The 27531-nt window shown below is 45.2% G+C and overlaps 1 protein-coding gene across 4 annotated transcripts in view; it reads right to left on the bottom strand.

The window, feature by feature from the left end:
* The window catches only part of PATL2 (PAT1 homolog 2), a 358628-nt gene extending 343556 nt beyond the window's left edge, over nt 1-15072 (bottom strand). For 3 of the 4 annotated variants that reach the window (XM_078655954.1, XM_078655957.1, XM_078655956.1), the window contains exons 1-2: nt 14955-15072; nt 10179-10238 (exon numbers count right to left, since the gene is read on the bottom strand). In XM_078655954.1, the coding sequence (XP_078512080.1) occupies nt 10179-10202 (24 nt within the window). In that variant the 5' untranslated portion in view covers nt 10203-10238; nt 14955-15072. Of the gene's footprint in view, nt 1-10178; nt 10239-13449; nt 13523-14954 lie in introns of those variants that run through there. The other variant, XM_078655955.1, reaches the window with a different exon arrangement.
* Nucleotides 15073-27531: the final 12459 nt, after the last annotated feature.

Below are 27531 nucleotides of genomic sequence, written 5' to 3'. Positions count from 1 at the left end.
GAAGTGGCCATAAACACAGGTGATATATCCCACCGGGATATACCCCTAAATTAATTACCTGCTGCACATAAGTAAGGTAATAAACCACATTTGGTGTGTTTTTTCTGCATTTCATGGTTTGTAAACAAACTAGTTTACATGTTTTTTTGTGGGGGAGAACGGTGAGGAGAAATCTCCTTTAACTGTATGGTATACAACTGTGTTTCCCTCCTCCCCCCTCACCCCCCCCCCCCCCCCCCAAGTATATTGTTTGCGAATTAGAATGAAAATACACCAAGGAATTTTACCTTAAAGCATGTGGGAGAGACAGAGAGAGACTTATAAATGGCTTCAAGGCATCCATAAATATGTCAAAATTAAAAAATATGCACATACTTTGTAATGGACTATAAACACGATGTGGAATGAAACGATTGTAGTCGTTTAGTAAACAAGAGAAAGAAACGCTGCCTTTCTATTGGCACACATTTCGTGTGAATTAAAAGGTAGCACGTTTCGTGTTTGCTAAACTGCACCAGTATTTTAATGCAACGGTGCGTTTTAACTTACTCATTTTTTTATTCTTTTTTTTTCAAATTGATGCGTCTTTGTGCAAATTAAAAGGAGACAGCAGTGGCAAATGCAGTGCATGGAAGTTGAACAAAGCAATTGAATGTTGGAGCGAGAACACTTTTCACAAAATTTCACCATTGAGGAATTAAAACGAACGACACGCAGATAGAGTTAAGGTGCATTGGGGGTACCTGAAAGGCTGCGTTTCTTTTTGCTGCTTTTCTACATTTATAATTTGCAGCATTCTGTTAAAATTACGGAGCTGAAGTCGGAAAAAAAAGCATGAAGTAATAATTTGAAGTAATAATTTTAAATAATATTGATTGACAAAAGACACACCAGCTCTTAGTCATTAACAATAGAGCTTTTTATAAGCACCATTTAAGAACACATTCATGAGTGTGTCTTTAACCCCGTCTACGCTCATGACGAGCTGAGCTCGTCATGAGTTGTGCCGCTCGCACGCTGATGACGAGCTCAGCTTGTCATGTGACGCGGCTTTTTGAAAAAAGCAGTGCAGCGCAAAAATAGCGGCCGCACGCATGCGGTTAAATGGTGCTCATAAAAAGATCCATTGTTGATGACTAAACAAGGACTATAGCTATAACTATATCTAAGAAATAAATAAAATATTCCAGTAACAAAAAGACAGCTATATATATATATATATGTAGGTGCCTTTGTGCAATTTAAAAGTGTCCAACAGTCTTGGTACTGTAACGCTAGCGGCACTCCTAAGATTTAAAACCACGGGACGACCTACGACTACCATGATTTTAATTGACTTTTGGCGTATTACATTACCCTAGCCTGAATGTACATTCTGCATATGACTTTTTCCCCTTGGAGACTTCTTCTGTGTAATCTTGCAGTCTTAAAGTGGGAGCTGTCACAGAGTCGAATAGCTTGCCAAAACCAGGGGGGTGGGGGGGCGAGAAGAGAGAAGGAAAGATGCTCAAATGTGCATTATGTTGTACATTGGCAGATCAAGTGTGTGATGTTATAGGCAGTGGTGCACAAATGTGCATTGGGTTGTACATTAGGAAGCATTATAAAGTTCTTACTATAGGTTTTGACATGCCCTCATGTCATCTTGAATTCTGACAGTCTTGCTTGAGCCTTTTGCAAGCACAGGTAGGCCCCCAGAGTGCTCAAGTTGTTTGGGTTATTCACAGTTGCTTTCTTTTTGGAGAGGAAATTGTTGAATGTACCGCCAGAGGCTTTTGTGAGCTTCGGTAAGATAAAGGCTGGAACATTGAGAATGCAGAGGTAACGTGGGAACTCCTTTTTCCTTTGGAATGCTTGCATGGAAGGTGGCCAATTCCAGTTAGTTTCCTTGGCGCAGAGTGATGGTCTCTCTGAACCTTCTGGGGTAGTTTGAGATTATAAAGCAGGGGTTTGACGACTTCGAGACCAGGATTGTTTGAGCCAGAACGGTGGACGTATCTACAGTGCAGCAGTTCCCGGTCTTGCTGAGTCTCAAGCCCGGCTGTGAATCCCCCAGTCTGGAGTAGGCCAAGATGAAGTTTGCAGCTGGTGAGGAATCTTGTTTTTTATTGGTGCCATTGTGATGTGTGGCTGTTTGTGCGCATATTCAGTTTCCAGTGCCTATAACAGTCATTGTGATGCATGACTGTCAGTGTGCACCTTCAGTTTCCAGTGGCTATGATCATCTGAGGCGTTTCTTGGAGTATTGACTTTGTGATGTGTGAGTGAGTATGTGCACATTCAAGGTAATCATCTGATTTATTTAGTGTATACATCTTTGATTTCTTGCAGGACGTCCAGTATTCGTTTCTGCATGCGTTTATTATTATCTAGGCATTTAACTGTTGCATTTGCCAAGTGTGTTATTTTTGCTTGCATATATACCTATATACATTTGAGTGTTTTTTATTTGATATCTGGGAAAGCCTTTGTTAGAGAGCCTAGCATAAATAAAACACCAATCCGTATTCTGAAAAGAGTCAGATGTGCTTCATTTTATAAAGTAAATACCTTTTCTAGGTAGTGTTGTGTAATGTTAATTGCTTCATCGTGTTTGAGCCACTGTGTACGAGAGTAGTATTTCGGAGTGCAAAGCAAGACAAGTACGCAAAAGTATCAGGTCAAAATACTCAGGTGGAATAAACAAGCATTGGCATAGCCAATAGGTCTCACCTTTGGGACCTTATAAGTGCTTGGTTATCCAGCACTATATCCTTGGTGCAACATATCAACTGTTGCATGGCTAAACACTTATAAGGTCCCTCAGGCGAGACCTATTGGCTATGCCAATGCTTGTTTTACATTTCCGACAATGCATGCATTTTATGTTGCGCGATGGTTTATTGCTTGCTTGTGAACACAAATATTTAATGGGGCATATTTCTGTAGAAACCGGTTTTGTTGGAGAATTTTCAGAGCCTGATTTGTTATAAAATAGATGGATTTTAGGTGTGTTTTAGAATTAGATTACGACCAATGTAGACCTGGGCCAGGTGCGGTGCTTGCAATCAATCAAGCAATCAATCAGAGTACTTGTAAAGCGCGCTACTTACCCGTGAGGGTCCCAAGGCGCTGAGGGGAGGGGGGTGCTTCTATTGCTCGAAGAGTCAGGTCTAGAGGAGTCTTCTGAAGGAGAGTAGGTCTTGGGTCTGCCGTATGTGGGTAGGGAGGGTGCTCCAGGTCTTGGCGGCGAGGTAGGAGAAGGATCTGCCGCCGGAGATCGTTCGTTGGATGCGGGAGACAGCGGCAAGGGCGAGGCTGGCAGAGGAGAGCTAGCGGGTGGGGGTGTGGAAGCTGAGTCAGCTGTTCAGGTAGGCTGGTCCGGCGTTGTGGAGTGCTTTGAGTGCGTGGGTGAGGAGATTGAAGGTGATCCTCTTGTCGACGGGGAGCCAGTGTAGGTCTCTCAGGTGGGGGGTGATGTGGCTGCGGCGGGGGACGTTGAAGATCAGTCAGACGGAGGCGTTTTGGATGTGTTGTAGTCGTCGTAGGTGTTTGGCTGGGATGCCTGCGTAGACTGCGTTGCCATAGTCCAGTCTGCTGCGGACGAGGGCCTGTGTCACTGTTCTTCTTGTTTCGGTTAGGATCCACTTGTAGATCCTGCGAAGCATGCGGAGGGTGTTTAAGCAGGTCAACGCCGTCTCCTCCTCCTGCTACGACATGGAGAGGAAGGAGTCTAGGATGAATCCTACTTTGCGTGCATGGTCGGTGGGTGTTGGTGCTGTTCCCAGTGTGGTCGGACACCAGGAGTCGTCCCAGGCTGAGGGGGTGGGTCCGAGGATGAGGACCTCCGTCTTGTCAGAGTTCAGCTTCAGACGGCAGCTCCTCATCCAATCAGCGACAGCCTTCATTCCCTCGTGGAGGTTGATTTTGGTGGTGTGCGGGTCCTTGGTGAGGGAGAGGATGAGCTGGGTGTCGTCAGCATAGGAGATGTTGAGGTCGTTATGGCGGGCCACTTGTGCGAAGGGGGCCATGTAGACGTTGAACAGCATTGGGCTGATGGATGAGGCCTGGCGGATGCCACAGATGATGTCGGTGGCTTCAGAAGGGTGGGAGGCAGACGCTCTGGGTTCTGCCGGAGAGGAAGAAGGTGGTCCGGTCAAGGTCCTTCTCTTGGATTCCGGCTTCTAGGAGGCGTGTCTTTAGAGTGCCATGGCAGATCGTGTCAAAGGCGGCTGACAGGTCCAGGAGGATGAGGGCTGACGTTTCGCCATTGTCTAGTTGGCGCCTGAGGTTGTCTGTGGCGGCGATGAGGGCTGTCTCAGTGCTGTGGTTTCATCTGAATCCGAACTGGGATGGGTCCGAGATGTTGTTGCCTTTGAGGTGGCGGGCCAGTTGCATGTGGACGATTTTCTCGATGACCTTTGCTGGGAACGGGAGCAGGGAGATGGGCCGGAAGTTCTTGGAGGTCCTTGGGGTCCGCTTTGGGCTTCTTGAGGAGGGCGTTAATTTCGGTGTGCTTCCAGCTTTCCGGGAATGTCGCTGTTTGAGGAGATGTTGATGACCTTCCGTAGTTGGGGTGCGATAGCTGTGTCTGCTTTGTTGAATACGTGGTGTGGGCACGGTCAGACGGCGATCCTGAGTGAATGGGGTTCACGACCTTGCGTGTCTCGTCGTCGTTGGACCAGGAGGTCAGGCGGTTGGCGCTGGTGGTGTTCACAGGGGAGGTGGAGTCTGGTGTAGTCGGGGCAGTCGTGGTGTTGAAGCTGTCGAGGATGTCAGCGATCTTGCGGTAGAAGAAGATAGCTAGTGAGTCGCACAGTTCTTGTGAGGGCGGGATGTCGTTGGCGTTGGAGCTAAGGTTGGAGAGTTCCTTTACGATGCTGAAGAGCTCTTTGCTGTTGTGTGCGTTGTTATCCAAGCGATCTTTGAAGGAGGATCTGTTGGCTAATCTGATGAGGTGGTGTCTGCGGGTGGCATCCTTGTGGGCTGCGTGGTTGTCCGGTGTGCGTTCGTGGAGCAATGTTTTCTCCAGGTTCTGGCATGCGCGTTTAGAGGTCTGGAGCTCGGTGAACCAGGTGGCTCTCTTGTTGGCATGGCTGTTGGAGGGTTTCTTGAGTGGGGCGAGGGTGTTGGCGCAGTCGTCGATCCACTGTCTGAGGTTTCGGGCTGCGGTGTCTGGGTTGGTGGGGTCCGTGGGCGAGTTCTTGGCGAGGGAGGTGATCAGCTGGTCTTCGGTGACTTTGCTCCAGCAGCGGCGAGGCAGCTGTTGGGTGCGGTGGTGCGTGGCAAGTTTCTTGAAGGTGAAATGGATGCAGCGGTGGTCGGTCCAGTGGAGTTCGGTGGTGTGGTCGAAGGCAATGTGGGAGCCTGTGGAGAAGACAGGATCCAGCGTGTGGCCGGCGGCGTGGGTGGGTGCGGTGATAAGTTGTCGGAGGCCCAGGTTGGCGATCAGGGTGGCGGAATTGGCATCATTGTTGTTCTCGAGGTGGAAGTTCAGGTCCCCGAGGAGGATGCAGTCCATGGAGGTGGGTGCTGGCGAGGTCGGTGATGGAGTCGCTGAAATGAGCCTGGGGTCCGGGGGGGTCTGTAGAGGAGTGTTCCTCTGAGGGTGGTAGTGTGGTCCCGGAAGTGCAGGTGTTTGGCAGTGGTGAGGGTGTCGTCTGCGTGGGTGGCGACTTTGAGGGTGGACTTGTGGACGATGGCTATTTCTCCGCCGATTCCGGTGGCGCGATCCATAGGGGTGATCTTGTAGCCGTCCGGGATGGCTATGGCGAGGGCGCCGAGGAGTCGTTCCACCAGGTCAGGAAGGCCACGTCTGGGGCGGAGGTGTCGAGCAGATCCCAGAGCTCGCCGGTGTGTTTGTGTGCGGAGCAGGTGTTGAGGAGTATGCAGCGGAGGTGGTTGGGTTCAGTCCTTTGGAGGTTTGTTTGTTCTGTGGTTCTGTAGCAGGTGAAGCTGCAGGTGTGGCAGGAGAAGGGTCCGTGGGTCCGTTTCGGGGCGGCCTGGAAGCAGGTGTGGTTTTGTCCGGCGTGGAGTGCATGGAGGGTGCTGGCGTCGTAGTGGATTCTAGTGTCGTGGCGTCCATGGGGTCCAGGAGTTCTGGCGCTGGGCGTGGTCCAGGCGCGGAGCGCCAGCGGCGCGTCCGCTGCTTCTCTGCCTGCATATGAGGTGGCTTGGAAGGGAGAAGCAGCTGGGAGGCGGGGAGGCGAATGGGACACACAGGAAAATCCCCCTTTTAAATCAGAGGACTGTCTGATGGAACATTGCAATCTGATCTGATATTCGCCTAAAGAGGTTGCCTTCTGATATCACCCACTCACTTGTGAATCTGGATCAGCATTTGTTCACCATTTACAGTTTACCCAGTAATGGCTGGGTAAAATGTCGACTAGCAATTGCCAAAAGTGAACATTTGTGAAAACGATGAATGGGCCGAATTGAAAATATCAATTGTATAGTGTTCAGTCCTGTTTATAGTGAGAAGTTTTAGTATCAGCTTTATCTTAGACCTTCATAACTTGATCTGGTTTTTCCCATTCCAGATCAGATTTGGCAGGGTTTTTGGGCGAACTTGGGTTTTTGCATTTCAAAATATTTTTGCAGAATACAAAATAGGTGGGATGGCTCGTGCATGTAATGTATTATTGCAAACACTAGATTTTCAAAATGCTTTGAGTCAAAGAAAATACTTATTACTAAATGTTCTTGTTTTAATAGCCTACTTCTTCCTCGAATTCAAAATAAATTTTTTGTCTTTGAGAAAAGTATTTTCTAGAATGTAACGGAGCCTCATAGGCAAAGAATAAATTGCATTTAGGTGAAAGAAATTATTGGCAGAAGAAGCAAGGAAATGAGTCGCTTTGCCTTTTTTTATGAGATTAGCGTAAACAGACATGGTTTTAGTTTAACAGTTGCTTTAATATTTGATCCAGCTTGGAAGCTTCTAGTAGAGCTCATTTACTGCCCACTTGGAGCTCGTTTGCAGAACTTAACACTTTTCACGTTTATATATTGCATAATGTCATAATTTAAATTCAATCAATGCATATACAGTATCAGCAGCGTATTTTCTGTTGGAGGCATGCATTAGTTGCTGGAAAAGATTGTCTATCTTTCTGCTGTTAGATTCTAAACTGTTGGTAACAGGTTTTTTTTAATGATTGAGCGCATTAAACTATGGCTCTGGGGAAGAGGATAGATTATGCAAAAAAACACAGTTATTAGTGATTGATGAATAGGTGGAAAACGGTTCTGCTATTTTTATAAAAATTATACATTTTGGTATTCCAGACTGAGGTGGGGGGGAAGGGAGGGGGGACTAAATTGTCAATCTCTTCTTTGTAACCTTAGTTGTGCTTGCCACGTTTCCGTGGTAACGCCTCATTAAGGCCCCTGGTTAAATGGAACCACAGTTCCCTTGGTTGATGGAGCAGTAATATTGTGGCTGCGCCGACAGGGAGTACCAGAGGCCAAGGTTGGTTGGCCTCTTGTGTGTCAGTGTTTTATTTTGAAGTGAGGCTTCGCAGTTATCGTCACAAAGACCTGTTTGTTCACCTGTTGTGCTCATGGACAGTTACCTTCTCCAAAGTTAGAGAGCCGGGAGAAAGGGATGCGAAATGCTGGGGGAGCCTAGCGCATGCACGACATGACCGACTGTGGAATCAATGAATAGCCAAGGGAGGGCTGCTGCAGCGAAAACTTCTCCTGAGAAGATACTGCTCTCTGCTAAAAATGCCAATATTGCGGACTTACAAAATTATGGTGAAATACGTGTGACCATGCAACTGAGCTAACTAACCCAGCACAGTAACGACCTAGAAAGTCCTGAATGTCATGATAGAGAGGGCGCACAGATAGGAAGACTCGCATGAGTAACAAGGGATGCGCGCGCGCACCAGCGCGTGTCATGGCAGGAATGACGCAAGTGGTGCGCAGGCGCGTCACCGCAAGTGCTATCTTGCCGTCCACCAGCTTGCTATTACACGCATGCGCTCGCTCCTGTACGGGTTCTCGCAAGCTGGTCGCCGGGAAAGTAGCACTTTTAAAAGCAGCTACTACATGTCTCGGCCAGTCTAGCGCATGCACTGGATCAGGCCGAGACCTAAAAAATCGACATGCTTATAACTCCAAATTAGAGAGAATACTAATTTCAAAAAAATAAAATATTCCATTAGCAAAAGACGGCTATATATAGGTGCCTTTGTGCAATTTAAAAGGAGCCAACAGGTTTGCAACATGAGCAGCAAAGTAAACAACCAAGTAGTGTTTGAAACACGAAACACTTGATAACCAAACAAGCAAGCAAACCTACTGTGGCTCTTTTAAAAATGTCCTCAAATGAAGAATGAAAGCGAGATTCTACTATTTTATTTCACTTACGCAGCTTTCTGTAGCCCGAATTCGGCCAACATTCATTACTGCACTCTTAAAGCAGCAAAATAAGTTAAGTATAGTGCTAAAACAGAACCAGTTATTTACACAGGGTTCAAATAACCAATGCCAGGAACATCACGTGAAGCGTGCGTGTGCCACAACAAACCTGAAAGCTGCTGTTGGTACTTCAGAGCCTTCCTACTGGGACTGGCTCACGGTGTGCCATTTTGGCAGGACAAGACCTTTGAAAGGCTTGTCTTCCACTTTCATTGGCCCCTAATGCGCAAGAGCTCAGATGTTCATTGCAGGACCCGTCAGACTTGCCAGGCAAGTAGAAAGAGTGGGAGGAAGCAGAAGGCTCCTCTCCAGCCTCTACGCCACGGTGAACCCATGTGGTTCCTTCTAAATACGCTGTCTGGAACAACTGGGCTATCCCACTGGTACTCCGAAGCTGTCCGCGGCCAGGACCAGGCCATGGGCCACCCAGGTGCCACTGGTCCTTCCCTATTCGCAGTGTGGCGGATAGTAACCCCTGGCACATAGTAGCCATTCTCCACACTTCCTGTCCTCCGGACTGGGCTAGACTGCCACTGGTTCTCCAGCCTAGGGTCTGCACCCTCAGGCAGACCAGGAGTCACAGGTGAGGCTCTCCTCCCCCTACCTCTCCTTCTAGGGTTCCGCCTTCTCCTCCTTTGAGGGGTACCCATAGAACACCATTCTCCAAACCTAGGGTTTAACCCCTCAGGTTGCACCGGGGTCAGAGGCGGGGACTCACACCCTCTGCACCCCCTTCCAGAGTTCTGCACCTCTATAAATAAATTGCTCGATTACACTGAAGCACGGTGGACATGAACCAGGTGCCGCGCTAAGCGGAAAGTGCTCAGTGTCAATGTAAAATAAAGTTCCAAAGACAGGACATACAATAGCAAGAAGAGGACGAGTCCTGGGGCGATCCATGGGAGTCAACAATGGAGAAAAAAAAGGTGGAACAAGCAGGAACCATTATCCAATTAAAACCAACATTTTGTAAACAACACTGACAAAAGCCAATCAGAAGCTGGAGGTCGGCTGTAAGCCCTCTGTCTGAATACAGCATGTAGAGAGAGCGCATGCACTGTCTTGGCTCGACCTAAAAAGGAGGAAGGTTCTTAAGGCAAGAGTGTCTTCTGTGGGGCCAACATGCTTCTATCTTTATTTTTTAAGTTTAAAAATAAAGTTCCATGGACACTAGGGTCTGTACAATGAGAAGGGATGGTGGGTAGGGGGTACAAGGAGTGCACAGCAGAGAGATGAGGGTTTCGGCCGGGGAAGACTGAGTGGCCCACAGATGATGGGGTGGTGGGGGGAGGGTAGGATAAAGGAGGAACGATAGGGAGAAGCACAAAGTGAGACATGGGACGGAGCCAGAAGGGGAAGATTGTAGTTCAAAACTAGTCACTCTTAACTCAGACCAAAGACTTTATTAGCGGCAGAATGATACACCAAGGAGCCAATAACTTTAGGTGAGAGATGAATACTCCACTTGTCAAGAAATGGTTGGCAAAGTTTTAAGCCAGTACATGAAAGGGAGTGGTTTAAGATAGCCAATGGTTAAAAGGGGCTAACCCAAAACACAGTATGTATACTATAAGCAACAAGTGTGTTCGACAGCTCTGCTGTCAAAATCCTGACCTAAAAGTTATGGATCTAACATTGAACCAGGGATTTGTGGCACCCTTTAACTTTAAGATATTTCATGTTAATCCCCACACAAAGCACAGATACATTTAGTAATTATGAAGCAAAAGAATAAAACGTTAAAAAATGTTTAACTGATTCTAACTTACGATTGTTTCCGAGCCGATATTCATTGTGTATGGAATTTTGTGCGCTCAAGAAATCAAAACCTGGAAGAAAAAACAACAATTAGTTTATTTTACTTTAGAAAAAAAGTCTTAAAAGTGAAAATAGGAGGGGTACTTTACAGTCAGGAAGTACTGATGTCTGTGCTTGTGCAGTGACCAAGATTTCCTTTTTCTTGCAGCAGTAGTACAAAAAAATGTAATTGTAAATAAAGTGGGAGTCAATATTTCCAAGACAAAAGAAAAATAGAGGCTTAACATGATGAAAAAACAACCAGAGTAGAGGGAGATCTGTAGTCGAGAAACAGTAACTGGACTTAGGTGTAGGAAAGCCTATCCTGATTTTAATTTTAGGTACTGACTACACAGCGCAATCGCTGTGCAGCAAGACTTGTTTACTATTCAGTAGTATTACAACCTGCCCATAACATACCATTAGTTGCTCTCAGTGTCACTCATTTGAAATCTTTTAATTGCTTAGCTCCTATAGGAATCCCTTGCTTTCTTGTGTCAGCTTCTCCCTGGTGTATGGGCCAAACAGGAGTTGTTCTTCGTGTTTTTACGATGCATTATTTTTTTAATAAGTGTTTAAGTATTATTCCTGGAAATGTAATGTGTTTTCCTATTTTTAACAAAGGCATATCACTTATTTATGTTGCTTTTGCCTCATCTGCCTTCTTTATCGACCCATTAGTTACTTACATGCACAGCTGTACTACTACACAGCACTCTACCCCACACCTAGGGCACATGTTGGGGGTACACGTGGGCAGAAGGTGTCCACCCACTATTGTTCACCCCGTCCTTAAGTTGATCTTCAATAAACTATGCTGAATTTGTCCTGGAGTAAGTCTGTGAGGGTAACCAGTTATAGGAGTAGAATGCTTCCATAGCCCCCTGCTATATTAGAAGGATTACAATTTATGAACTGCAGGTAAAATGAGGATCCGTGTTAAAAGCAGTAACCCACTTACAGATTAACCCCTTCACTGCTGCGGCTATTCCGCCGCAGTGCTAAGGGGGCGGGGCGGCGGGCTCATGCTGGTGACGGAACCGCTCCATCACCAGCCGCGGTTGCACTGTGCTCATGACGGAGCGGTTCTGTCACGGCCCCGCCCGCTCAATGGAACGCTCAGCGCAGGCGCGGAATCCGCGCTGTGCAGGCGTGCCAAGCGGGCCGTGACGGAACCGCTCCGTCATCAGCACAGCGCGACCGCAGCTGATGACGGAGGGGTTCCGTCACCAGCAGGGGAGGGCTTAACATCAAATAAAATCAGTCATCTGCATGTTGAATATTGTGCTTTGCTGGAGACACATTAACCCTCTATGCTACTTTGATTCAAGACTGGGGCTAGACAAAGTCTCTCCAGTATATGTGTTAAACTCCAAAATGATTTTACCATTATTATTCCCTGAGATTTTCGAGGCACACAAAGATCTCTGCAGCAGGTGCTTAACCAGATAAGATATTTTAAAATGCAGACTTTAAAAACCAATCAAGCAGAACAGATTTGCTGCCAATTTCCTTTGTGCCCGAGTTAAAAAAAAATATAGGTATAAACTGAGGCCCAGATTTAATGTTGGGGTGGAGTAATTTTTTCGGTACAACCCTGGAGCAAAATGTTACTTGTCAAATCTTGTAATGTGCTCAAATGCACATTGGGATACAACTGCTAAACATATGTCTGAGGTGTTCACATCTACTGTCACTTCCTGTGATGCCACAGGTTTGGATGTCACTTCCTCTTAGGCCACATGTCAAGTGCCATGATGTCACTTGTATATTCCCCAACTTGGTTAGTCCCCCCTATTTTTTTTATTTTTTCTTTAAAGGACTTGTGCCCTCCCCAGGCAGCCAACTTTCACCCATGCCAAACAGTAGGGAAGCTGACAACATGGCTAAAAGACATTGGGAAAACTAACAGCTAAGCTATCACATAGGCAAGACCTAGTGGACTCGCCAATACTTGTTGCTTAATTGCAACAGGATGTTTGCACGCATCTATTGCTTGGGTGAAGCTGCAAGAAACGTAACATCTTGTGTGACTGGGTGTATTTCTCACATATCGGTCACTACAAACTTTTATTATCAACTATAATATGTTTTTTGAGGCGATGCCCAATACAAATGCAAAGAAATGGTTTCAGGTGGACTTCGTCAGGGTATACAACATTTTTTACATTGGACTACAAACAACCCGCAGGGGGAAAAAAAAATGGAAAATTTTAGTATGTTAGCAGAAACCAGTAGTCCCCAGCAAGAGTTCCAAGATCAAAACAGAATCAACTAAAAACTCTTCCAAAGCAGATGGCCAAATGGCCCAAAAAAACCTTCATGGCAACTAAGCCAGTAGAAATCATCTGGGTTCCCATCAAGGACAATGGTGCACAGGGAACTTACGGTAGGCGATAAGTTGCATATAGGGCTTGGGAGTTTCACCATATCCAAATTCAAAAGAAACCCTGACAAATCAATACAGTTTACTCATAAATAATACTCGATTCACTGCTTTGGGGTAATAATGCATATGAGTAACGGGAAGGCATTGAATTGAGTAACACTTCAGGGGTTTAAGAACTTTCTCAGTCTCTGACTTTTTTTTACCCATACAATTGAAATGGTTTTAAAGTTAATAGGCCTTGTTTTTAAAATACATTTTGAAGACAAAAACAAGATGGAAAGGAGAACTCCCCTTGACATTCAGTACCTGACTATAGTCAAACCCACCCATTGCATATGGCTGTCAGTGGAACACGGGGCTGCTAATGGTATTCTCCAGGGCAGGTTTCAAGCCCCGACGGGGACTATAAATTCCAACAGCAGCCCAAGGGATCCGACTTGGTAGCTATCCAGGCTGTGCAGGTTTACCAGATGAAGAGCCCCCATAGCACGTAGGAAAGCTTAAGCGAGCTTAACTCAAGATTATAACCTTGAAAGGGAAACTGCAAGTACCAGAATGCTCATTACTGGTGGGTAAAAATCCTATAAAGACGCAGCGGTCCCACACGAGTGGCTGGCTAATAAATCTTAGTTTGCAAGTACCGAGTAAACAAAAAAGTGCCATCAAGTTAGTAGAAGAGCTGATCGAATTCAATCACCACCTGATTATCCAAAGTTCTTAAAATAGTTTAATAAACATGAGGGTGCTAAAATATGAACTTAAGTGAACAGGCCTAAGAAAATGCGAAATGTTAAAAAGGCGGGGAGCGCAGTGCTTGCCACAAACAATGCGTCACGAGGCCCCTGGAAATATACCTCACAGCATAGGACAAGCCTCCTCCAGTGAAGCACAAACCGACCAATATAATACAACCAACGCCTCGAGTCCCTGCGGCGTTGTGGCCCAGCACAAAATATCGGTGACAAAAATCTGACAAGTCCTTGCAAGGGGCGCACACTCGACTCGCGAGAGAGGCCGTCATTAAACAAGAAAATAACTAAATGCTCGCGAAGAAACAACTTTCTGGTGATAAACAAACCAGTCCACAGTTTCTTGGAAGCCGCGTAAAATTATCCGGGAGAAGCGGAGATCAAAGTATGAGCACGTGCCCCGCCACCTGAGCAGAATTAAAAACGCAATCACTCGTTCGGTGTTCCACGTGTGCTTGTTAAAGACCTACACCAGGTATCAAGATATAACAAAACAAAAAAACGTGATAACTTAATCACTATGAAGCAATCTGAACTGGAAAAAAGAGTTATCTTTGCTGTTTACTGAACTAAACAAAAGATACAATTTTACCACATCGTTAAACTAAACAAAAAGCAAGGTAGCATATTAGTGCGCAAAGGCAAGAGGCAAATAAGGGGGGTGCGCTAATTCTTCCAGAAATAGGAAGAGTGGAGATGCAGGTGCTCTAAGAAGGGGTGAAAAAACCAATAAAGCCTCGTTAACAAGTAAATGGTCATTTAAAGACCTGTGAAGTACTCGGGTGCGGCTGCAATAAGACGGACGCCAGACCAGCAAGCCTACATCAGCTCAAAAACTGTGTGAGAGCGCCCGGGAAGTTGTCCCAGCCCGGGCTGACACTCACGACGGGGAGGGCTGAAGCCCCATCGGCCTGTTAGTGCGGAACCAGCAGATCGAAAACGTCCCTTTACTAGCGTCATCGGGGATGCAAGGATTCTTTAAAAGATGTGGGAAGAAGCGTACGAGCCGGTTAAACAAAAAAAAACTAATTATTTATTTTATGCGTTTTTATATACCGCGGACTTTACCCGAAGGTGTCAGAACGCTTCACAATAGGAACAGTACTGACACATGACGAGAAAATTACAGGAGAACAAATTACACAAAAGCAAACGTTAAGTTACATGAGGCAAAAGAGACAATTGTGAGCAAACAAAATACAAGAGGTAGCAAACGGTACATTACAGGAGGAAAAGGTGACGTCTGCAAGTTACAAAAGCGTATAAAGTACAAGTAGAGGTATAATACTGCAATAATTGCCAGACACTCAAGCACAAGAACAAACGTTACGTAGGCAATGGTGGCACTTGTGCAAGTGTCTAAAGCAAACTAAATATAAGAGGTAGCTAAATAAAAGAACGGATCTAATAATACATTAAATCCAAAATAGAAGCAGGCAGTCATTCAGCTGTCTTATTAAATTGAGTTTGAACTGATTTCTTGTGAAGTCGTGGGCCCGGGTGCGGCTGACGCCTAGTAGGTGGTACTCAACCGCAGACACGTACTACTAACACCAGCTACTACTTCCAGTAACATTGAATCACCAGTGCACATAAACAAACATACGCACCACTCCACTACAGCCTCCAGTTCTGCTGACGTAACGCTCTGAGCGCGAGCGTAGTTCTGAGTCTTAGATCAATAGAGCTTCGCCCCGCCCACCATTATCAAAGGCACGTGCATTAAAGGAGCATCCGGAATGAAAGCTGATGAAACACTGACAAGGAATCCATCCAAGGTGTGGCTGGTGGGCAGTCCCCTCCTGCCTTCCATAACACCATCTCGTTTTTTGTTTCCACGTTAGAGATCCAGTCTTACAAACCCGTCGGTATTTGTTTTCAAACTATTAGCAATAACTCCATAAATTGCTTGAATGAATGAATGTCAGGATTTCTTAAGCTCGTGGCTACTCCAAGGAGTGTCCCGGTGCGCACATCTTCTATAAGGTTTTCACTTCCCCTATTTATTTTGTGCACACCACAGTGCATTTTTGTCCTTGTCGTTTTTCTCATAATTCGGCTACATGAAGGACTGAAGTGCATTCTGGTACATGTCGTTTTATTTTTCTAATGTTTATTAATGGAGGGCATTAAGTACCAGAATGAATGCAAAATGTTGAAAGCTAGACAGACAAGAATATCTGAACTTTCAGCGTTGACAACTCACAACGTGAGAGGTCTGAGAAAACCACCCCTGATCCCAATATCTACTTTGGAAAGCAGTTACATTATAACACCAGCTCAGCTAGCTTCTTTAGAAATACTATTTTTCAAAAACAGATTTGTTTTAGAAAACAATCTATATTTAAAACTATTTTCGAAGATCAGTTGTAGAACAAAACCAAGTAACAAACTAATTGAATTATGTTTCAGATTGATAAAAGGCTATTTGTTTATTTATGAGCAAAAAAGTTCCTCAGTATTTGTATACATACATATATGTTGTAGCTGAAGAGCAGGGTTCTCATACAAGAGTCTGGAGCCATTGAGGTGGGAGGTAAGTTCTTTATTTCATATTAGGTCCTTCGGCTACAGAAACAGCAGGTAGGTCTGTCAGAGCACTATTCTTCCTCCAACTGTCCATATGTCCTAGCTACTACTCCACACACAACACCAACACCATCCCTCTATTACATAATTAACCCAGACACACAGTGTACTATACATCTGCCTTTTTTAAAAATAGCAAAATAAAGAGCAGCCATTCTCTTCTATCAAAGGTAAAGGGACCATCATTCACAATCATTCACACTCCAACATGTCTACCTTCCACATTCACCCAGCAAACACCTGCTTAACTCCCCAATACCCACTAAAAAGGCACAAAGACAACAAATAGCAGTCACAGAAAATATGTGACAGATCAAGACATAAGGCTTCCCACACCTCATGTCAAACAAAGAAACAAGAGAATGACTAGGTTATTACTAACAATGCACAACAGTCCAAGACATGCAAGCCTTGCTACCAGGGCCAGACTGGCCAGTTGGACAATCCAGCAGTGCTCGATGGACTGGTCTGATAGGTCAGTGCGTGGGCCGTTTTTCTGGATATTTATGGGCCTGTTTTATGGTCTGCTGGGATGGATTTTACTGTTAATTTCCCTGACAGTAAAACCAACAATGCCTATAGGAAGCTCAAATGCATGCATTCTTCCATACACTGCAAAACATTCATACTGATTGTCTTTACAAGCTAAAACCTGGAGATGTCATCATTCAGACCCATAACATTAATTAATACTGACTCTAAAAACATTTCTAGTTATTGCCATGAGAATATCTTCAAACATTGAACCATTAGAATCCAGGTGGCAGCACGGATTTATTCCAAAAAAAGGCACCACCGAACATGTCCGTCGGACCATTTCTCTATTTGATGCCGCAGAGGTGACAAGAGATCCGATCTCATTAATACTTTTAGATGCTGAAAAAGCATTTGATCGGGTCTCTTGGCAATTTCTCTGGGTTATCATGCGGCAGTCCGGCTTTGGACCGAGAATGATTCAGGCCCTACAAGCATTGTATCAGAACAGCCAAAGTATTTATTAATGGTCCGCTCTCAGAACAAATAAATATAACAAGAGGTACGAGGCAGGGGTGTCCCTATTCGCCCCTACTCTTCGCCCTCTATATCGACCCCCTGATAAGAAGAATTGAAGCTAACCCCTCAATTCTGCCAATGAGTAGATTTGGCATAGATACAAAGATCATGGCTTATGCCGATGACGTAGCCATAATAACCCCGGAACCCGAGTCAGCTATCAGTGCCCAGGAGCAAGAAGCTCAAGAATTCGGACTGATCTCTGGCTACGCTCTGAATAGAACAAAAACGCAGATTGTTGTCAACAAAAAGTAACATGGGTAGATAACAGAATAACTAAGAAAGCTAAATATTTAGGAGTCAATATTGTTTCAGACTTGGATACTTTGGTTGCTGAAAATTTGTCCCCTTTAGCCAATGACATGAAGAAATCACTCAGGAAAATTGACAACTTGCATTTAACTATTGTAGGAAGATGCAATGTTTTAAAAATGACATACTTCCCCAAACTTCTTTATTTTTTCCGTACAATTCCACTTGTTTTTAACAGTCACATACTCTTAGTATTTGAACACATTTTTACTCAGTTTATTTGGGCATATACACAGCCGAGAAGGGCCTTCAATTTTCTTTCTTTACCTAGGGAAAGGGGAGGATGGGCTCTTCCCAATCTAAAATTATATTATTGGGCGGCCGCCCTACAGCACTGCTGCAAACTAATGTATGAGGATCACACTCTAAGCCCGTCAGGCTTGCCCTCTCCCTATCTCTTACTTTTAGGAGAAAACATCAGGGGGTGTCTGTGGCGCCATCTGGAATCCAGTTATTACAAGCGAGTTAGATTTAAGACGATGATTAGTGTCTATCAGGTCTTTTGTAATATTCGCAAAGTATTTGGAATTGCCAAGTTGAATCATTATACCCCTATTAGAAATATGATAACCTGCCATTAATATTCAAAAACACATACCTTCAACATTGGCATCTGGCAGGCATTAGTAGGCTAGAAGACTTGTACAGCGCTGGTCGTATTCGGGCATTTGAAGAGCTGAAAACGTGTTATAATCTGAATAACAACCAGACGTTCCAGTGCAACGCTATTACGAGTTATTTAGTAAATAAAACCGGGGGGTCCGCTGGGTTTGCAGTGGTAGGTCTTATAGATAAACTGCTTGGCTCTAAATTACCAAGGATAGGAGACATCTACTGCATATTGAATGAACAGCGGCCAGATGACCTAAGCAAAATAGACGTTAAATGGCAGTTGAAATTAAATACTCCATCTAATGCCTTTTGCTCCGCCTTGGGCCCAGCACAAATATATCTGTTATCCCCTAAACTGCAAGCTCAATTTTATAAGATGGGATATTTTATGTACATAACGCCTAGTAGGATCGCCAAATGGGCAACCGGTCCTGGAACTACCTGTCCGCGTTGTACAGAATATAGTGCGGATTCTGTGCATATGTTCACTACTTGCCCTAAACCTGAGCCACTATTGAAATAGGTACAATTGGTTTTAAGTAGAATCCTCTCTTCAGATATTTAACTCATGCCAGCTACTATCATACTAGGGCTATATGACCGGATTGATCCTAAGGAAGGGGGCGCACTGATGTTTGTTGCTATGACCATTTTACGGATATGCATCGCTATGCACTGGAAAGACCTGAATCCTCCGTCTTTTGGTCAATGGCAAGCTAGATTATTATTATTATTATTATTATTATTATTATTATTATGCATTCTTATATAGCGCTCGATTACCCGTAGGCATCTCGGCGCTTGCCTTGGGAACCCGTCCTGGCTTTTTCCCAGTGAGATACCCGTACTGGGCTTCCCGAAGGTGAAAGCCAGGCATCCCGCCGCGGGGGGGCCGTAGTGGAGATTAAGCAAGCTGATGCCCAGAGCTGCAGAGTGTGAACCTGTGATTCGAGTAGGCACCGAAACGAGAATTATCGAGTCCGTGGATATTTGGGTTCAAGACCCTACCGCGTCGGGAATTGAACCCTGGTCCCGGGTCTGACCTCTGCTTCAGGGTCTGCCTCCTCTAACCAGTGAGCCACACTTCTCCAATTACTCGCCACTTATAGGTTGGAGAGAGCAATTTATGCCAAAAAGGGAAGAAGGGCAAGAAAAAAGGGCCTGGTGGTTTGGGATCCTTTGACTAGATGGCTCGACACTTTGAACACTTAAGATGTATAATGAACTGTTTTGTATTTTTTACTCCCTTGGCCTTCCCCCCGTCCCCCTCTCTCCCCCGTCTGTGCTTCCACCCCCTTTCTCTGCCCATTGCTTATTCCCGCCCTCCTCCTATCTGTTTTTACTTTTGACGCGGCTATGTCTCCGCATTCTTTTTGCTAAATAAGACAACTACTTTTTTTTGTTGTTGTTATTGTATAGATAACGCTGAAATTTGCATTCACATTGAAGGATTGTGCCTTAATGCTTGTAAATATAAAATGCTCTTTCTACTTTTTGGACCCGGGGTGGGGGTGAGGGGATGCTGTTAAAAGATGAATAAATTGATTTTGAAATGTGATGGTAAAGCAAAAAAAAAAAAAAAAGCTAAAATCTGCCCCAATTTTTGCAAACATGAGTCATTTTTTTAGCTATCTAGTTGACTAAATGGGCCACTTTTATTTTGGTACCCAGGCCTATTTTCCGTCCCAGTCCAACTCTACTTGCAACCTTCTCGGACATGAAGACTTACCACCAAATTGTTTGCACACTCACAATAACACTATAAGATATGTCCTAGATGCTCAGTGACATGGCAGCTAGGGCACAAAACCCACCGGCTTCCTTCGACAAAGGGTTTCCCCATCAACCCTAAATCTACATCTTCAAGGCACAAAACAGAACAAAAATGGAGAGTTTAACCATCTATCACGTCAACTCAAAATTCCCTTGACAATACTCCAATGCAAAATCTCTCATCATAACTACACTCATACACAATGCCCCTCATACATCCACCTCACATTTCTAAACTACACATTAAAACAAACTCTCACACCTTCTTCATTGTCCACTAGACACACATCACCAGAAGGATGACAAACTGCATTTCACACACAAAAGTGTAGCCCCACACTCCAACGTGTCCCACGCCTAGTCACACTAGCTTGCCAAACCAACATGACCAAGTGGCAAGCTGAAGAAAGCCCTTAAGCTGCACCAAGTACAACGCCCTCTGGAAACTGCCATAAAAAGCTGGGACATCTTCCGAACACTATGATAACAGCTGCCAGAAGATGCATACTAAAAAGTTATTGACACAACACAACAATCACACACTAGAGCATTCCAGTAATACAACTATTAACACCAGACCACATCAGCAGGTAGATATACTCACCCACAGCACACTAGAGTTACATTAAACACAAATATGGGCAAGAAACAAGGAAGAAGAACACTGGAACCCAGGACCACGAGGGAGATGCGGAGGACCAGGTGAGGACGCCAGACAGGCGGGAGGGTTCTGAAGAGATGCCCTTGGGAATCCAAATAAGGAAACCAACCATGGAAGGAACTCCAGTTTTAACCACAGAGTGGGGAGAGAGGTGGGCGGACGTCGGTAGCACAGAGAAGAAGGACGAAAAGAGCTGGTCCAAAGACTGGTGGTTGCCACCGATCAATGCATACATGCCCGCCACAGCTCAGGAGAGTTGTGGCTACCGAGGTGGGTGAATATAGAAAAAAGTGGTTCCATGGGTCTCAATCAAAGTGGCTCATGGCAAGAGCTGCCAAGAGCTGGTCCATCTGTGCCCGTTAGCAACAGGAAGGGGCAGGGCAGGGCCACCCACCTTGGCCGTGCGCTTGCAAATCATCAGCTATTCTTAGAATGGATGCTCTGAAGTGAATCTAGCTTAAAAATTGGAGCAAATGTTCAAATTGCTGACTGTTTCACTGACGGCTTCCACATTGACATCACTTGAAGAAGGAGAAATATCTGTATCCGGGAATTTCCAACCATCCCTTGAATCTGACAAAGAAATATGTCACAGTATAGGGATAGCCACCAACAGAGGTGGCGACAGTGAACTAAACAAGCATTTACAATCAAATGGTCTCGTCTTTGTAAAAGTTAGAGCTATTGGCATTGCAAATGGCATTCTTTTCATTCTTTGTTTTTTTTAAAAACATAAATAAATGGTATTGTCATTTACAATGGCAATAGGTGAGCATTAGAGAGTAGTCGAGTGTGTTAGCAGACACAGAGCCCCCCACACACAGAGCCCACACACACACAGAGCCCAACACACACACACACACACACACAGAGCCACACACACACAGAGCCAGACACACACACACAGAGCCACACAGACAGAGCCACACACACAGAGCCACACACACACAGAGCCACACACACACACAGAGCCACACACACACACACACAGAGCCACACACACACACAGAGCCACACACACACAGAGCCACACACACACACACACAGAGCCACACACACACAGAGCCACACACACACACAGAGCCACACACACACACACAGAGCCACACACACACACAGAGCCACACACACACACACACACACAGAGCCACACACACACAGAGCCACACACACACAGAGCCACACACACACAGAGCCACAGAGACACAGGTCAGCCGGTGCGCTCGCGTCCGTGCCCTGGGCACCCACTGCCCCTCACCACACGCCCACCTCCGCCCAGTAACGCCCCAGGGAACCGAGGCAAGAAAAGCGATCACAACCAGGGAACAGAGGCAAGAAAAGCGAGCACAACCAGGGAACAGAGGCAAGAAAAGCGAGCACAACCAGGGAACAGAGGCAAGAAAAAACAATCACAACCAGGGAAGAGAGGCAAGAAAAAACGATCACAACCAGGGAAGAGAGGCAAGAAAAAACGATCATAACTAGGGAAGAGAGGCAAGAAAAAACTATCACAACCAGGGAAGAGAGGCAAGAAAAAACGATCACAACCAGGGAAGAGAGGCAAGAAAAAACAATCACAACCAGGGTAGAGAGGCAAGAAAAAACGATCACAACCAGGGTAGAGAGGCAAGAAAAGCGAGCACAACCAGGGAACATAGGCAAGAAAAACAATCACAACCAGGTAACATAGGCAAGAAAATACGTAGTCCATGTATACAGCAAATGTCAAATATATACTAGCCAGGAAGAACGTGCAGCACAAGGTAGATATACACTAGCCAGGCAGAATGTGCAGCGGGAAGTAAAAATACACTAGCCAGGCAGAATGTGCAGCAGGAAGTAAAATTACACTAGCGAGACAGACTGTGCAGCAAGAGGTATAATTACACTAGCCAAGCAGAATGTGCAGCAAATTATAGATATACACTAGATAGACAGGATGTGCAGCAGGAGGTAAACATACACTAACCAGGCTGAATGTTCAGAAAATGGAAGCTATGCACTAACCAGGCAGGATGTGCAGCAAGGGGTACAATTACACTAGCCAGGCGGAATAGGCAGCAAATAGCAATATACACTAACCAGGAGAAATGCACAGCAAATGATACATATACATTAGCCAGGCAGAATGTGCAGCAGGAGATAAAAACACACTAGCCAGGAAGACTGTGTAGCAAGGTTAATAATACAATAGGTGTGTAGACAGTGAAGCATATAGAAAAAATACAGTAGCCAAGCAAAATAAGCAGGTAGTGGTAAAAATACACTCGACGGGCACATTGGGCAACAAGAGGTAAAAATACACTAATCAGGCAGAACGTAGTGCAAATGATAAATACACACTGGCCAGGCAGACTGCAACAAGAGTTAAACTAGGCGCACAGACTGTGCAACAAAGAGAAACAAGTTTCAGGTTACAGCTTAATAAAACACATCTAGCCATCCTCTGCAATTCTCGAAGATGGGGGCTACAACAAGGGTGGGGGTACATATAAAAAGGAGCGAGAACTTCAGCACTGGTGTTGAATAGCCTCGGGTTATCTAACTTCGAAAGACAGACAAATAGGGCAGACTCAACGAATCTCCTTACCTTGGCGCCACCGCTCCGAATGAGAAGCCCCCTCCACCTGTGGAGGTGCCTCCTGTGGTCGCCCCCAGGGTGGCGGTGGCGGTACCGGCCCCAAACGAGAAGCCGGTGGCCATTTTCCTGACTCAGCCAACGTACCACGCGGGGCAATCCAGGCTCATGTGGGCCACGAAAAGACAGGGGCAGCTGATGACTAGTCGCAGTGCAAGGGCCCGTTTACATCCCAGCCTCGCAAGCTAGAGAGGTGAGGACTCTAAGAACAGTGCACAGCTTCGCAGCGAATAGGCGAGAGAGCAATGCTAGTCAAAGAAAGTGAAAGTAAAAACACGAGTTTTCATAGGCGTGGCGTCCTCGCTGTCACTGGCCCGACTTGAGCCCGGCATGCATTGCGCGAAGCTGTGCACTGTTCTTAAACAAAGAGAGCAATCCTGTTCATTATTCAGTACCCGCAGCTCGAGCGTTCCCACTTCCAGGAACAAATTATGTCTTCGTTGTAGAGAAGGGAGCCGTAGTTTCGATCCGCCTGGAGGTGGTGGATTCGCCGAACATCAAAGTCGGAGGGCTCGGTGCTGCTGAAGAGCAGGGAGGCAGAGTCGGAGGGCTCTAGCCTGCTGAAGAATGGAGAGGCAGTCGAGGTAATGGACGTCGGAACTCAGGAGTTTGATTCCGGCCGGTAAGACACTAGGAAATAGACTTTAGTGGTTTGGGGGTGGATGTTGGGGTAAATAGGGGATATCCCCAACCCGGGAGCTCCTCACTCGGCAATATGGCACAACTACTAAATCATGAAGAACTAAAGGCCATAATCCTCTTTGACTCAATCAGAACTGGCTTGAACAGAAACGAAGATTGAGCCACATTGCTATGAACATTTTACAAATACACCCTTGACTCCTGACTTTCAATCACACCAATGAAAACACTCCAGCAATTGATTCCTCCTTGTTGCCACTTTACAGTGAATATTCTCTGCGTAAAGTTTTTTATTTTTCAAGTTTGTTGTCTATTATATGAAAAACCGCGAATGATAACTTGTCTGCTTTACACTTCACCCTCGTATGTAAATATATTTAACAGTCACCATGCCAAATGTTTTTCTCATCACACTCTTGGCTTTACTATTTTCCTTTTTTTGAGACATTATGCATGAGACGCGCTAGCCACTTCACCTCCTTCACCACCAAAGCACCACTCTTCAATTAGATCAAACCATTCTAAGATGGCGACTCCGACGCACACGTAGCATTCGTTAGTCCTTCCTCTTTTTCTGAACTCTGATACTCGCCCACAATGGCGCCTACACTCGCTCTACTTATACGAGTGTTGCGCTGACTGTTCCCAGTACCTGCCATCATGCCCAGTAACGAACAGCACACCGTTGCTGTCTAAGGATCCAACCATTGCGCTTTCTTAGGTAAGCCCACCACCGAGTCTGCTTGGCGTCCACACCCGCAGTCCATCACTTAATATGAGGGACTCTCTTGGCTGATTAGTTTTAATTTTCTTCGCAGCTTGCCTCTTACTCGGCTGCGTAGTTATATTACTTCTCATTATTTTTTCTTCGCAGCGTGCCTACTGACTAATCTAGTACGGCACTCTACCAGCACCGTAATTGTGGCCCCACGAGCCACACGAGGAGAACGGCGGACACCTTCTCCTACCAGCCCTGACACCCCTTCGGCGGTCGCCTGCATCTTAACGTGTAAGACTATAGGTATGCATCCCTTGCACCAACTTCACATGCCCATCACCCTTATGACAATCAGTTCTGTAACACGGATACCTTTCTTTTCAGGGGAACTGATCGTCTCCACGCCCCCTTATCTTTCCACCCACGAGAAATCTTGTTACTCCCACCGAGTGGTAAGCACATCCAGTTGTCGTTACCCTGTTATTAAGCACGAGTCATGAACCCTAGGCCCCTGTCCCATACCCGAAAAATCACATTCTCGGGTTAGCAACACTTTCGCACTAGATACACAGGCGTTGCACTATTGGGCCAACCCGAGGTATATCTAAGACATCAGGCGTATTAGCCCCTACGACATGATTCAAAAGAGTTTTTACCTGTAATTGCTACCACATGTTGCCAATCGTACTCGTTCTAATGATGCGTATGAATGTTCACCTGCGATTGCCACCACTTGTTACCAACCGCACTCGTTCCAACTGTTTTTAATTCGGTGGGGATTGCATCTTAATGCCCCACATTTCCTACAATTTCCTCGGCCCAAGATCTATATCCGCGTCACGCCGCACTATCGCCGCACTTCTGATTCTACGACCCCCAAGCTTCAACCATTAATGCATGACCATCGTCCGTCACCTGTTCACTCTTCTGACCCTACTCGGGTCCACCCACAAACGTTTGAATAAGTCACTTGATGCCTGCTGTGCAATTATGTATTGTTTTCTATTGGTTCTCATAGGCCGTTTCCTTCTTTTTTCTCCCTGTTTTTTATTCTGACAGGCATTAAATGTTCTAAACCAGGCAAATGTAATATTGTAGTCCTGATGATGATCCCGTTTTTATTAATGAGCATGGGATCGAAACGTCGACATTTCTAAATAGTGCCACAACTTTCCATTGTGTTTAACTATTGTGGTCTCTATTTTGGTTGAACTTGCTGTCACTTACCTCTGCTTGCAAGTTACCACAGCTCAAAGTCTTTGCCTGCATTTTATGTTTTATTGCCTGTATTGTTACCCCATTCCCCCACACTTTCCCTTTTTGTACCAGGGTACAGGCTTGTGCCCCACTATCTTTTGTTGTTCAAAGCAGTTTTTGACCTCATTCTCTCTATTGGATGAATAAAACTCCATGTCCGGCTGGACATTGGATGTATATAGTAACCCATTGTGGTCTATATTCTATTATTTTGTTTACTATTACTATTTGCTCAGGACCTTTGTTCTCTGAAATACGTAGCACCATTCAAATCAAGCCCCTTTTAATTGCAAGGTAACTGCAATTGTGACTGCCTGTTTAGTAGTCAAATATAGCAATATAATGTGTCTAGAGGAGTATTAACTTTATTTTAAACGTTAAATGTTTATTACAACATTTAGAATTTGATCATAATGCCCAAATAGATGAAGTTGAAAAAATAAATCCGATAATGCCTAGTGTGCAAAGAAAGGTACTGAGGCATGAATAGGAAACCCCACTAACGTTCTAAGGTTAAAGCATCTGCTTTACACAACTAAGTAATACAAATGAAGCATTCCAGCATAATGCTTGAAGCTGTCTGCCTTATCTGTGGGAAGAGATCTTATCTTGACAGTGAACGGGACTTAAACAGTGTGAACAGCTTTAGTGGAAGTATTGTAAATGCGTCCAGCCAGGGGAAGTTAAGAAAAAAATTCTACACAAAAGTGAATGAACACAATAATTCGGCTTTGGGAACTGATAAGAGCCACCTTTAAAGAAATATTAAATACAATAGATTTCAAAGGCACAGCGCAAGATCTAACATAATCCATGTAACATTTCCCCTTGTCTAGTGCAATACCTGTTTTTTATCAAATTTAAATTGTCAATTTTTTTAAGGTGTAATGCATATGTGTTTATTCTTATCACTTATCAAGTTGAAATAACTATACTTGTATTAACACTTTAAAAACCCCATCTATTTGTTGGTGCAAGTGTCCATTATCATGATTTTTAAAAAATGTATTTAATTTATTTGCAAAGTTTTATATAGCGCTGGCTAGACCCGGAGGTATCAGAGCGCTTAACATGAAGATCAGCGAGTTACGGGTTACATAGTTATATCAGTTGGATCAGCGAATTACCGGTTACAAAGTTACAATAGTTTGAATCTAAGAAACAGAGGGAGGAGGTGGGGGAGGGAAGGAGACACAAACGGGGAGATGAGGAAGACAATGCCAGATGACCGGCTGGGTAGGTGACGGCCAAGGGGCCAGACTCCTCTAGAGCTGCATAGGACAGCTCCACCGGGCATAAATTCAAATGATCATCACATGCAATTTTAACCAGTGTATTCACTTAACAAAGTGGACATTATAACCAGTGTATGCACTTAACAAAGTGGACATTAAAACAATCTGTTGTATTTTCTGCCATAATGTTAAATATAACAAGCATTTACAATGCAACGGTCTCGCCTTTGAAAAAGTTAGAGCTATTGGCATTGTAAATGACAACATTTTTATTTGTGTTGGTTTTGAAAATAGATAAATAAATGGCACTGTCATTTACAATGTCAATAGCTTAATCTCTCGCAAATGCCACACACAGACCCACACAGAGTCCCACACACATACATACCTACAGAGCCACACGCAGAGCCACACACACACAGAGCCACACACTTCCAGTAGTCGGTGGGCAGCGTGGAGCAGACCAGCACCCAGCCCGACAGGGCCAGCAGGAAGGCCACGATCTCCCCCTCCATGCTGGCCATGGTCACCGGCGAGGGTCATAGGGCACAGATGTCAGAACTGAGGGCACAGGTGAGGGCAGAGGGCACAGGGGTAAGAACTGAGGGCAGAGGGGTGAGAACTGAGGGCAGAGGGGTGAGAGCTGAGGGCAGAGGGGTGAGAGCTGAGGGCAGAGGGGTGAGAGCTGAGGGCACAG

Source organism: Lissotriton helveticus, chromosome 8, assembly GCF_964261635.1.
Source record: "Lissotriton helveticus chromosome 8, aLisHel1.1, whole genome shotgun sequence".
NCBI classification, from domain to species: Eukaryota; Metazoa; Chordata; class Amphibia; order Caudata; family Salamandridae; genus Lissotriton; species Lissotriton helveticus.
The sequence above is the reverse complement of the archived record's forward strand: the minus strand, read 5'-3'. Positions and strand labels throughout refer to the sequence as shown.